The sequence below is a fragment of the Rhizopus delemar genome, genomic scaffold, assembly GCF_000149305.1.
Source record: "Rhizopus delemar RA 99-880 supercont3.8 genomic scaffold, whole genome shotgun sequence".
NCBI lineage: Eukaryota > Fungi > Mucoromycota > Mucoromycetes > Mucorales > Rhizopodaceae > Rhizopus > Rhizopus delemar.
In genome coordinates this window covers 1,427,198-1,439,055 of record NW_027137834.1, presented here as the reverse complement: position 1 = coordinate 1,439,055, position 11,858 = coordinate 1,427,198, and the positions used below count along the sequence as shown (strand labels likewise).

At 35.7% G+C, this 11,858-nt stretch overlaps 6 protein-coding genes across 6 annotated transcripts; 4 read left to right on the top strand and 2 right to left on the bottom strand.

Annotated features, from left to right (window-relative positions):
• Positions 1 to 811: 811 nt before the first annotated feature.
• RO3G_10743 (uncharacterized protein) lies at positions 812 to 1,505 on the top strand (the record flags this gene model as incomplete). The annotated part of the gene is made up of 2 exons (XM_067665327.1): positions 812 to 1,289; positions 1,468 to 1,505. 2 exons carry the CDS (start codon positions 812 to 814, stop codon positions 1,503 to 1,505), a joined length of 516 nt encoding a protein of 171 aa, XP_067521428.1.
• Positions 1,506 to 2,075: 570 nt separating this feature from the next.
• RO3G_10742 (uncharacterized protein) lies at positions 2,076 to 2,423 on the top strand (the record flags this gene model as incomplete). Its single annotated transcript, XM_067665326.1, has 1 exon — positions 2,076 to 2,423. The coding sequence occupies one exon, from the start codon at positions 2,076 to 2,078 to the stop codon at positions 2,421 to 2,423; it is 348 nt and encodes a 115-aa protein (XP_067521427.1).
• A 1,167-nt stretch (positions 2,424 to 3,590) lies between these two features.
• RO3G_10741 (uncharacterized protein) lies at positions 3,591 to 4,361 on the top strand (the record flags this gene model as incomplete). The annotated part of the gene is made up of 1 exon (XM_067665325.1): positions 3,591 to 4,361. The coding sequence occupies one exon, from the start codon at positions 3,591 to 3,593 to the stop codon at positions 4,359 to 4,361; it is 771 nt and encodes a 256-aa protein (XP_067521426.1).
• An 892-nt stretch (positions 4,362 to 5,253) lies between these two features.
• On the top strand, positions 5,254 to 5,739 carry RO3G_10740 (uncharacterized protein; the record flags this gene model as incomplete). The annotated part of the gene is made up of 1 exon (XM_067665324.1): positions 5,254 to 5,739. One exon carries the CDS (start codon positions 5,254 to 5,256, stop codon positions 5,737 to 5,739), a length of 486 nt encoding a protein of 161 aa, XP_067521425.1.
• A 2,807-nt stretch (positions 5,740 to 8,546) lies between these two features.
• Positions 8,547 to 9,410, bottom strand: RO3G_10739 (uncharacterized protein; the record flags this gene model as incomplete). Its single annotated transcript, XM_067665323.1, has 1 exon — positions 8,547 to 9,410. The coding sequence occupies one exon, from the start codon at positions 9,408 to 9,410 to the stop codon at positions 8,547 to 8,549; it is 864 nt and encodes a 287-aa protein (XP_067521424.1).
• A 1,296-nt stretch (positions 9,411 to 10,706) lies between these two features.
• Positions 10,707 to 11,207, bottom strand: RO3G_10738 (uncharacterized protein; the record flags this gene model as incomplete). The annotated part of the gene is made up of 3 exons (XM_067665322.1): positions 10,707 to 10,851; positions 10,900 to 11,028; positions 11,083 to 11,207. 3 exons carry the CDS (start codon positions 11,205 to 11,207, stop codon positions 10,707 to 10,709), a joined length of 399 nt encoding a protein of 132 aa, XP_067521423.1.
• Between the last annotated feature and the right edge of the window lie 651 nt (positions 11,208 to 11,858).

Sequence of the window (11,858 nt, the reverse complement as noted above, 5' to 3'; positions counted from 1 at the left end):
AGGGAAGTACATGACAAACTCATGGAGCTTGGATATTACATATCATAGAAAACCGCTATAAATGTGTTGAAATCGATGAACTTCTTTGATGCGATTAAAGTCAAAAAGCCATTGTTAACCGCCAAGCACATGAAGAGACGGCTAGCATGGGCTAAGAAGCACCAAAACTGGACTACAGATGACTGGCGACGCGTAGTGTTCTCTGATGAAACAAAAGTGAACATTTGGGGCTCTGACGGGTGTAAGTACTATTGGTCAAGACCAGGGGACCCTCTTAAGCCTCATCATATTGACGTAACTGTTACGCATGGGGGCGGTAGTTTGATGATGTGGGGGTGCATGACGTATGAGGGACCCGGGTATGCCTGTCAAATATACGATGGAACTATGAACTCGGATCTTTACCAACATACAGTGGATCAAAATACCTCACAAACCTCAGCACTTTTTGATGTTATAGTCTTCTGGATTACTCAATAACTTTTGTATCTTTCTCAAATTTTGCACAGATGTTATCCAATGCGTTGTGTATGTGTTTATAAGATTCCGACGACGGAAATTGAAAACTGAGCGAATAAGTAACGATGAACTGGAGGCGGTCTATTTGTGAGATATTTTGACTTCCATCAATTATTTCTTTTCTCCGCCATAGGTCATTCCAAACAATGTTCCGGCAAGTTTTAGACATTTTCCGGATAGCGCAGTCATCCCGGAACATAAAATTTAAATTTTGGAAAAGAATTGATTATTCTTTCTTTCGTTAATCCGTAAGTAAATTTCCATCTACTGCATCATCTATCCATCTGCAAAAATGCCCAAATCCTTAGCATACGAAACTCAAATGGACATCAGATCAGCAATAGAGCATGATGTATTGACTGATGTTGTTGCAAAAAGGTTTGGAGTGCATCAAAACACCGTTATCAACCATGCAAATAAGTGGATGCCTAACCGGATTCGCAAGAAAGGTAGCAAACAGCATCTTGTAAGCGACATCGCTCGTCGTCTAATCAAGCGAGAGGCTCTAAACGGCTCATTAAGGACTGCCAAGGAGGTCCACCTGAAGTTGGAAGAGTTGGGCTATTCTATGTCGTACCAATGCGCTATTAACGTTTTGCATTCTGTGGAGATTTTTGCTGAGATAAAAAAGAAGAAGCCTTTACTCACTGCACAGCACAAGAAAGCTCGATTAGCCTGGGCTAAAAAGCATCAGTATTGGACCATTCACGACTGGCGACGTGTCATCTTCTCGGATGAAACCAAAATTAATATTTGGGGCTCGGATGGCTGTAAATACTACTGGAAGCGTAAAGGAGACCGTCTTCAGCCTCATCACATTGAAGCTACAGTGAAGCATGGTGGTGGTGGTATCATGTTGTGGGGCTGTATAACCAGTGAGGGACCCGGGTATGCATGTCAGATGTATGATGGCACCATGAATTCAGAGGTATACCAAGAAATCCTTAGCACAAGCCTTAAAGACACGCTCGGGTACTATGGCCTAGATTGGAAATCATCCATTTTTCAGCATGACAACGACCCAAAACACCGATCAAAGTCAACAAAACAGTATATGGATGATAACAGCATGTGTTACATTGATGACTGGCCATCCCAAAGTCCTGATTTGAATCCAATCGAGCATATATGGCACCATCTTAAGCTGAAGCTAAGTATGTACGAAAATAGAGCAAAAAGCATGCACGAACTGTGGCAGAGAGTGGAAAAAGAGTGGAATTCCTTTACTAAGGATCAATGCTTGAAGTATATTGACAGTATGCCAGAAAGAATACAAGCTGTCATTGCTGAAAAGGGCGGATCAACTAGATATTAATAAAGTCAAAATACCTCACAAATAGACCGAGCTTAAGTATCTGTCTCCTAATAGATCTCAGCTAATGATCTGAGTTTAAAATTTTGGTACACGGTAGCATACATATGGATGACTTTATATTTCAAATTTGAAATGATTGAGCCAATTTCTCATGGAATTACATCAAAAATAAGTAAAAATCATCATACGTTTGTGAGGTATTTTGACCCACTGTATATTGGACACAACACTTCGGGAAACAATGGAGTACTATAATATGGATTGGTCTACTGCGTATTTTCAGCAAGATGGTGACCCAAAGCATCGTTCCAAGTCAACCGTCCAATGGTTACAAGCTAATGGGGTGAACTACATTGACGACTGGCCAGCTCAAAGTCCTGATCTTAATCCTATTGAGCATCTTTGGCATCATTTGAAGTTGAAGCTATCGTTATATGACAAGAAAGCCAAAGGCGTCCATGAATTGTGGGAAAGAGTTGAAAAGGAATGGAACTCCTTTGATAAAGAAGTTTGCATAAGGTACATTGACACTATGCCTGCACGTATTAAGGCAATAATCGATGCCAAAGGTGGATCTACTCGGTATTAAGTCATCTATAATATAATAAAAGTAAAGGGAAAAAACTCTAAAAATAAACCCACAACACTTCCATCGCTTTTTCGGACTGTTAAATAACAATCTGAGATTAAAACTTTCATGATATGTAATAGACAGTACAACAAGTATGTCGTAAAGTTTTTGCATGATCTAAGTCGCTGTGTATGCTCACAGAGGCTAAAAACTGAAAAAATATCTGACGTTTTTAGAGTTTTTTCACCCACTGTAGTAGCAGGACAGCTGCTGATATTTTCGCCGAACTCCATATTTACCCATCACCTGTTTATCGATATACAAAGAAGCTAAAGGTCAATGTCTCAAGCAGTCAGCTGGGTAGACCAACAATTGTGGATGATGTTACCAAGACTTAAATCAAAATCCAAATCATTTGGGGACAGCTACAGATAGCCAAAGCTGTGCATCGACTACCATTGGGACCTGGGCTCTCTATATTGCATAGTTCGACAGTAAACGTGTTAAAATCAATGAGTTTCCATGCGGCGTTGAAAAAAAAGAAGCCATTTTTGACAAAAGAGCATACGAAACGAAAGCTAGCTTAGGCCAGAAAGTATCACAGCTAGTATATTGATTCATAGTGCCAAGTAGTCTTTTAAGATGAAGTGAAAATTAGTATATGAAATCTGACGATGTCAAGTACTACTGGGTAAGACCAGGCGATGATTTACGCCCATACCACCTGGACTTTGCAGATAAGCATCTACGTGTGCAATAATTCATGTAGAGGCTTATAGCTAAAACTGTGGTGGATATACAGTGGCTCACAAAATTGTACAAGTGTTTTGCATTTTTTGCTTCCGTAGGATTTATCGACACTAAAACGATAAATAAGCTACAGCATGTTATACATCATTCGAAAGTATAGCTTCTTGGCTTTCTGATAATATTATTTAGTCGGCGATAAAATTAGATTTGATGGAGTTATGACCGATTACAAATGCCGACTACACTTGTACAATTTTGGAACCGTTTCAAATATTTCAATATCAGCTTATAATCTTGCTCGTCAAAGCGCGTAAGCCACCAGAAAAGATTTTTTTTTATTCTCCAATGCTCAAAGTATGTTTTTCTTTCCTTTTCTGCCATTTTTCTTACATCTACAGGAGCTAACTGCTATATAAAAGTGTACCAACGTCCAATATGCAACCTATCAGTGAAGATCTTCGTAATCGTATCATCAGTTGCTTAAAAAATGGATACTCTATATCAAAAACAGTAAAAACAACTGGAGCAAGCCGTGGAACTGTTCAGAATGTTCGAAAAACAATAAAAAACGAAGTAAACAGCATTAAAGCAGGTCGCCCCAAGTTACTCAGCAGCAGGGATGATCAGTATTTAGTCCGATTAGTAACAGTTAAAGGTCAAGAGAATGCAGTAGAAGCCAGAAACACACTTGAAAATGACTTGCAAAAGACTGTATCAGCCGAAACAGTTCAAAGATCGTTGCGTAGGTCTGGTTTAATATCTTTTGTGAAGCCTCAAAAACCATTGCTCAGTGAAGTAAACAGACGAAAGCGATTGGACTGGGCTCTTAATCACGTTGACTGGACCATAGAAGACTGGAAACGCATGATTTGGTCTGATGAGACTAAAGTTAATCGTTTTGGATCAGATGGTAAGCTTTATGCTTGGAAACAACCAAATGAGAAGCTTAAAAGAAGGCATGTAAAGCAAACCGTAAAACACGGTGGAGGCTCACTTATGGTTTGGAGCTGTATTAGCTGGTACGGGGTTGGGTATATTGTCGACGTAGGCAAGAATATGGACAAGAGCGTCTATTTATCTGTATTGCAAGATGATTTGGTGAAGTCTATGACCGACTATTGCGAAGAAAACGACCTGAGAATGGCTGATTTTGAATTTATGCAAGATAACGGTCCGAAGCATAAGTCCAAAATCGTATTTGAATAGTTGTCTAAACAGGATTTTACAACAGTGGAGTGGCCTCCACAGTCTCCAGACTTAAATGCAATTGAAAATATGTGGAATACCTTGAAAAAACGCTTGTTTAAGCAGTATGATTGTCCTCCTGTCTCTATGGATGAACTATGGACTCGTACGTTCGAGACTTGGTACGAAATTACCGAAAAAGAATGTCAAATTTATATTAAAACTATGTCTCAACGATGTATTGACATTATAGAGAATAAGGGTCTTTGGATCAACTATTAGCGCGCACTTTTAAATAAAAACTTTATTGTAAAACATCGGTTCCAAAATTGTACAAGAGTAGTCGGCATTTGTAAGCGGCTATAACTCCATCAAAATTGATTCTATCGCCGACTAAATAATATTAACAGAAAGCTAAGAAGCTATACTTTTGAATGATGTATAACATGCTGCTGTTTATTTATCGTTTTAATGCCGATAAATCCTACTGAAGCAAAAAATGCAAAACACTTGTACAATTTTGTGAGCCACTGTATGTATGATGTTGATTATCTATGCAAAAATGTTGATATGGGTTGGAACAAGCTTATTATCTATCTTTGCACACAATATGTTGATACCATGCAACTAAGAACTGAAGCTGTTATTAAGGCAAAAGAAGAGCACACAGCTTGTTAATAAAAATGTCACTTTTTTGCAAAAATCGGAATACTGAATTTTTCACATATCGCAAGCCTTTCCTCCTCAACTAGCATAACACAGTTCATTTTAATAGCATTAATATAGGTACAACAGGAGGCACGTTTATGCTTTAACAGGAAAGAAGCTTCTGTGCATTAGTTTATCCGGAACATAGAATTAAGCGAGAATTAAACTAAGGTTGCAGCACTTTTTTCACCTACTGTATCTGCAAATGTCTCGTGTTCGACAAAAACAGGTACATCTTTGGAAATCCTTTTGGCGTTCACAAATTCCTCTTGCCGTTCGAACACCGTGGTACTGTTTGTTACAAGGAAAATCTCCTTGTGCTCAAATACTTTACAAGCATGTTAAAGATCTATGTGATCCAATTTGTCATGTTTGTGCACCTCAATCAATTGCTGAACATGTTGATCATTTCTTTTTTCTATGTCCAAAAAAACGTTTTGTGTGGGAGCAAGTGTGGCCTCACTTCTTCGGTTACCCCATGTCTACTCACTTGGTCTACCGAGCTATTGATCTTTTACATTTACCTCTTCAATGTTTGTCCTTACTTTCCAACGAAAGTATGATTGGTTGCACTTTATTGTGTATTTGGAAAGCTCACTGGAGATTTATTTTCGACGGCATACCTTTTGACCCATTGTTGGTCTTCAAAACATTTTGTCATCGGTTGGTACTTTTAAGTCCAGCGCCTTGATTTCTTTTCTCTAGATTAATCTGACTCCCTTAGATAATCTTATGCCTTTTTGTTGATCCGAAGCTCACCGCTATTCAGTACGTGGCTTTTCATTTATATCTTTATTTAATAAATTTTCGGCCTAATCGCCCCTACAAAAAAAAAAATACAAATATTGTATATGGTTAATATTGTAAATGAGCCTTAGAGAATATGTAATATATAATATTATGTATTCAGTACTTGTTATATAAGATTTGAGTAATCACGTACGAATAATAAGTATTTAATGTGGTAAATACGACATGAATATAATACATATTCTAAGCGAATATGTTTAATTGGAGTTGATTGTATGATCTTGTTTGAATAAACTTGTATTTTATTTTAATCATGATCTTCTACAAAGACTTGTACTTACTAAGCTAACCAATGCATGTTATTCCTGGACATTTCAATGAATAGCTTATTTTTTATCCATGATTTTTCTGTATTCTTTATGCTCTATGATGGCATTATAATTTTCTTGTTTTTGCCATTCTAAGAGTCGCATAAATAGAGATTCCATACCTAATTGATTCTACTGCCATGTTGAGATGAGGCAAAGCTAGCTTAAAGCGTTTGATATGATATCTGTCAAGACTTGTGGATGGGATGAATCCTCTAGAGTTGGTAAAACAATTCACTTAAAGTAAGAAATAAGTATAAAAAATAATTCAATGAACACGGGATCTCTTCATAGAACTTGATTTCGTTTAAGATAAATACATCAAAGCATCAACTCTTGAAAAGATACTTGCTTTTAGCCAGTCTTTATACCAGACAAAAAATCCTATATCATTATTATACTAAAATTTGCTTCGCCATTTCAAGGAAGTGACCATGCTTAACAAAAAAGGCACCTATTTGTTCCTACATTTTACTATGAAACTTGTAAAGATAGAAATGGGTGAAGTTAGCTACAATATTTCAATAACTAAGCTTATCTATGGATGTCCACTCTATATTAGTTGTGTGAATACAGTAACAAAATTTAATTAGTGATTTAATGATTATTTGAATGAATAATAAATTACATTTATGTTTTTTGTAAATGGCATTTAATACTATTGATTACTCTGCTATGAGATTGCCTGGAAATGACAGGGAACAATCGAAAAAGACAAAAAAATAGGAGTTAAGGTCTCATGTGCGATATGATAAAAAAAAAAACGTTCGTAATAATCTATGATTTATTCATCATTCATTGCTCGATATACAAATAGTATTAAAAAGCTACATGCAGAGTAGATTCAATAGAGAGGATACAGGTTAATCCATATAATCTTTATGAAGGACAAAATAATACGTAACTACACGGTTAAATTACATGAAATCTAGGGACTGAATCACAGTCAATCATAGTCAACCACATACGAGTACTCTATGGATAAATGCTTACGATGACGTATAACAGCAGAAGAATAGTGTTAAGGATACATAAGATTATAGTCACTTTATTTTAGTAAAAGGAATCTAATATGATCCTAAATAATATGTTGACATAACTTTGGAATCATTTATAACATTATTCCCAGCACAGATCAATAAAAGACTTTGATTAGATTTTTATATTAAGCTTTATTCATGTTAACTTCACACAGTCAAATGTATGGCGTGGTTGTAAAATAGTTTATTGATGATATGAGCATGTTGAATAAGGAATGACAATTACTTACCGGATCATCATTAAGTCATGTAAACATTTATCTTAACTGAGATATTATTATTAGCAATGATATCTAATCACGGAACTAGAGGATTTTATATTCATCCGTGCTGTCTCCTTAAATAGTCCTACATCCAGAGCTATCTGAAACCATCCCAATAGCATAATTGACAATACAAGCTAGGAACAGGCTAAACTAATAATTAGAAATAGTAATCATCTATTCTGTCGAGTTGATCATAAATCTGTCCTAATTCTTTATCCGTATCATGTCTATAAATACTCTCACTTTTTACATGTAGAATTTATGATAAAATCTTAGCTATCTTAACTTAATAAAGAGATACCAAGTTCTAACAGTATTTCTTTATCTTTGTTGTTATACTACTTTTACCTAAAGCCCCCCTATCCTAAACAAATAGAGACCCATCATCTATTTGTTATTAGCCATATCATACTTTCATTGATTATAGATCCAAAACATGAAATATTAACCGTGTATGAAAGGCATAAATTGATACCATATTCTTATCAAATAAGGCAGGATCTTTATCAAACCTCGCCCTCTTTTGTTTTTTTATTCCCATGAATGAATCATAAAGTATTCTTGATAGGTTAATTATCCATGAAAAGGCTTTGCAAGTCAAAAACATATGTTTTATTCAGCTTAGCTACAGTTATTTCTTGCAAAACATGGATGATGTTTAGCAAGCAATACGCAAAATTGATACAGTTGCAGCAAGTGGTTGTAATAAAACTGGAAACTACAATTTATACGAGCAAAGCAATCCAAAATATTTCTTCTTTCTTCAACTGTGTGTTTGTATAACACCTAATGTAACTTGTATTAAAACTGGATTTAAACAAAAACATAAACAAAAAATAGGAGATATCACCCCATACACACTTACTCGGGCCTCCATTTGTTATTATCCTGCGTATTTGGTTAAACACGTATGTATTAGGTTTAATTTTCTTTTATATTAAAAAACAAGTAGTTTACTTCAGGTATTATTATCATAAATATATTTTTTTTTTACCATCTTTCTATAAATACATCCCAAAATGTGCAGCAAGCAAGCTTTTTTTATTAAATTACACAAATTTAGATAAATAAACTCTATAATTTCTTCGCTATTAATATAGAATTGACCACATCATTATGAGGATGCAAAACAAACATCGTTTCAAATCCACAACTATTCACTTCAAACGGATCAAGGGAAGGATAAAGCAGTCGACGGAAAGAATGGGCACTTCGAACCAACAGAACTGCGCCTTGTTTCATCTTGCTTCCAATCACTTTTAAAAAATTCATCTTTTCTATTGCATCCAAGCCTACGAGGGCAGCCAGGATGACTGTATCCACTTGATCGAAATGAGGGTAATCAAGCGCATCCATATGGTACTGCTCAATCTTGACTTTCAACTTGTTTAGCAACTGATTAGAGATAAAGATCGAATGAGAGTCTCGATCGACATTATGAATACAGGCTTGTGGGTATGCTTGGTACATGAGAATGGATGAAAGTGGCAAAGGTCCACTGCCGATAAAGACGACACGATTTAGACTAGCACCAATGCCCAAGAGACTGTGAATCTCGAGTTGTATAAGATCCTTGTAGTTCTTATAATAGACAAACCTTTCAAGTTTACAGTTTCTTGTTGCTAGTTCCTTGGCCCAATGGAGTTCTAATAGGTACTCTCCTTGTGACGCCAAGGAGCGAAGAATAGGTGTGATGGAGACAATAGAGGGATGCATGAGCACCTGCTGGATCGTATCCTGATCATATGAAAAGATAGAGAGCTGTACAAGTTTTGTAAAGAGGGCATTGACATGTTCATTTGGGCTCAAAGAACTCAATCCGCTTAATTCATGATATAATTGGTTTATCTCCTTAATGAGGATTGAAGGTAAATTTTGTCTTGATTTGGTGATGGCAGCAAGACATATGTTTTGTTCCTTTGGTTGATGATGGACCATCTTCTTTTTTAATGTAAGATAAAAGCTTGGGAGAGAAGATATAGCAAAAAAAAGGGAAAAAAAGAAAAAGAAAAAGTTTGTTTTGTTCCTTTATAAGAGGAATTAGATGTGTCAAAAAGATTGGTGGTACGAAACTAGTATGTAAATTTATCTTTTTGTACTCCAAAACAATAAAAATTTTTAATAGGTGAACAATAAACAAGTTGTCACGTTTGAATGCTTTTCCTATCCCTCTCTCGACGTTCCTGAAAGCTTTTCGTACTTTGTTTTTTTCTGATTCCTTGCAGAGATAATGCATATTCTTCACTCAAACTTGTTGAAGATGTATTATTTCGATGGATAATTAAGTTTGGGCTACTTCCATTTGGATATTTTCGTATGGCGCCCAGGCTACTCCTCTTTTTCCATGTTGAGTCTTGATCGTATTTGATTTGAGTAATGTGACTTGTCGAGGCCGATTTATTAGGCGCGCGATCTTCCTCGGTTGTAATTCTTTTGATCGGCAAGATATCACCCTGCCCAGCTCCTTCAAATGCTGGTTTGACCCAATCGGGTGGATCGCCCACTGTCATAGTCACTGGGTCTTTAAAACCTTCGTATTTCTCAAAGATGGTAAAGTCAAAATGCTTGAATTTTTCTTGAATCATTTTCAGATCGCGCTCTCTTTTAGCTGTCATTAGTGTATCATCTTTTTTGGTCGATCGCTTGGGATTCAGTATTGTGCGTGGTGATCCGTCCAGAAACATTTCTTCCAAATCATAAGTGACATCAAAATTATTTTCTGTAGGTGGTTGGAATGGTGGTGTAAGTGATTTTGTTTCCAATTTATGCCAATTAATAGATCGAAAAAAAGGGTGACGAACCAAGGTTGCCCAGCCAGTGTCACCATAACCCAAGCGTTTATTTGGATTTATCTCTAAAAACTATTTATGAAACGGTTAGGTTTTCTTTGCTTTGAACTGACTCTATTTACTCCTTGTATGACAGAAAGACATTCGCCTGATATTTGCCGTTCTTTTGTTGGATAATGAACATAGCCTCTTCTTATTGCAGCTTGTAATTCTTCTGTTGTATCATACTCAAAAGGCCTCTATAGATATAATAAATATGAAGAGTATCACTATATATAAACAAAAGCTTACTTTTTTATACACACATTCATATAAAGTTATCCCAAAACTCCACCAATCCACAGCTTCATTATATCCACCACCTTTATATACTTCAGGTGCTGTAGAAGAAGGTTGGCTGTTAATATTTTTAGTCTGTTATGATTGAAACAAAGCATATATATTATTATGGATTTGATTTACCCATATAATAACCTGTTCCTGAATTAGAGGTTAAAAGTCTGTTTGGATGAAGGTGTGAAGCTATATTGAAATCCGCTAGATGAACATGTCCTTTATCATCCATCAAAATATTATGTGGCTTAATATCCCTAATCATGCATTAGGTAGTGCCCTTCCTAGTTAACCTGTGTATTTACCTGTGTACAACTCCTTTCAGATGAAGATATTTAACAGCCGACGCCAGTTCGGCAAACCAGAAACGAATGATATCTTCAGAGAAAAAGATTGATTCACGATTTAAATGAAAATGTAAATCACCTCCAAGCCTATAGAAGAAAACATTCAACACAAATAATGGCAAAGATATAATGGTATTTTACATCAAGTCAGTAGCCATGTACATGTAGTCGTTATCTTGAAATGCAAAGCGTAGTCGACATAAAAAGGGGTGGTCCAGTTGTTCTAAAATAACTCTTTCTCGAATGATATTACGCACAGCGTCCATTTTTATACACTCTTCTTTGCTAATATATTTTAAAGCATATAGCTGGTGGCTTTCTCTATGTTCAACAATTCTAACCTAAACTATGAATTTAGTTCATGTTTTTTTAAAAAAAAGACTTTCTCTGACCTTTCCAAATGCACCTCTACCAACTATTCTCATTAATTTGAACTGAGATAAAGTTATTTCTAACACTAAATGTCAGTCCTTTGTTAATCGTCTAATGCTCTTTTTCAACCTCGTTTGTCGTGGTCATCACCGCGGGTATGACTGCCACCAAGAGCAGTGGCTATTAAACCTGAAAAGAATCTAATTTTGGATATAAAAAAGAGGTAGAGAGAAAGGATCCAGTGATTATGTATTTTTTTTTTTGAAAACAAAAATAAGGAGAAAAATAAAGAGTAAAATTGCAACCAAAAAAAAAAAGAATAGAAAATATTTTAATTAAATTAATTATCATCATTTTACTGTTATTAATTGTATATGCAACATATAAATCTGTCTGGGAAACATTGTCGTATTTTATAGAAATTTTGTCGGTATTTGTCCAGTAGACCATCGAACAATTCTTTTTCATGCTATGGCAGCCACATGGCTAAAGCGAAGAGAAACTGAAGCAACACTTTGACACGCACTTTCTCGGTCAGCATTTGC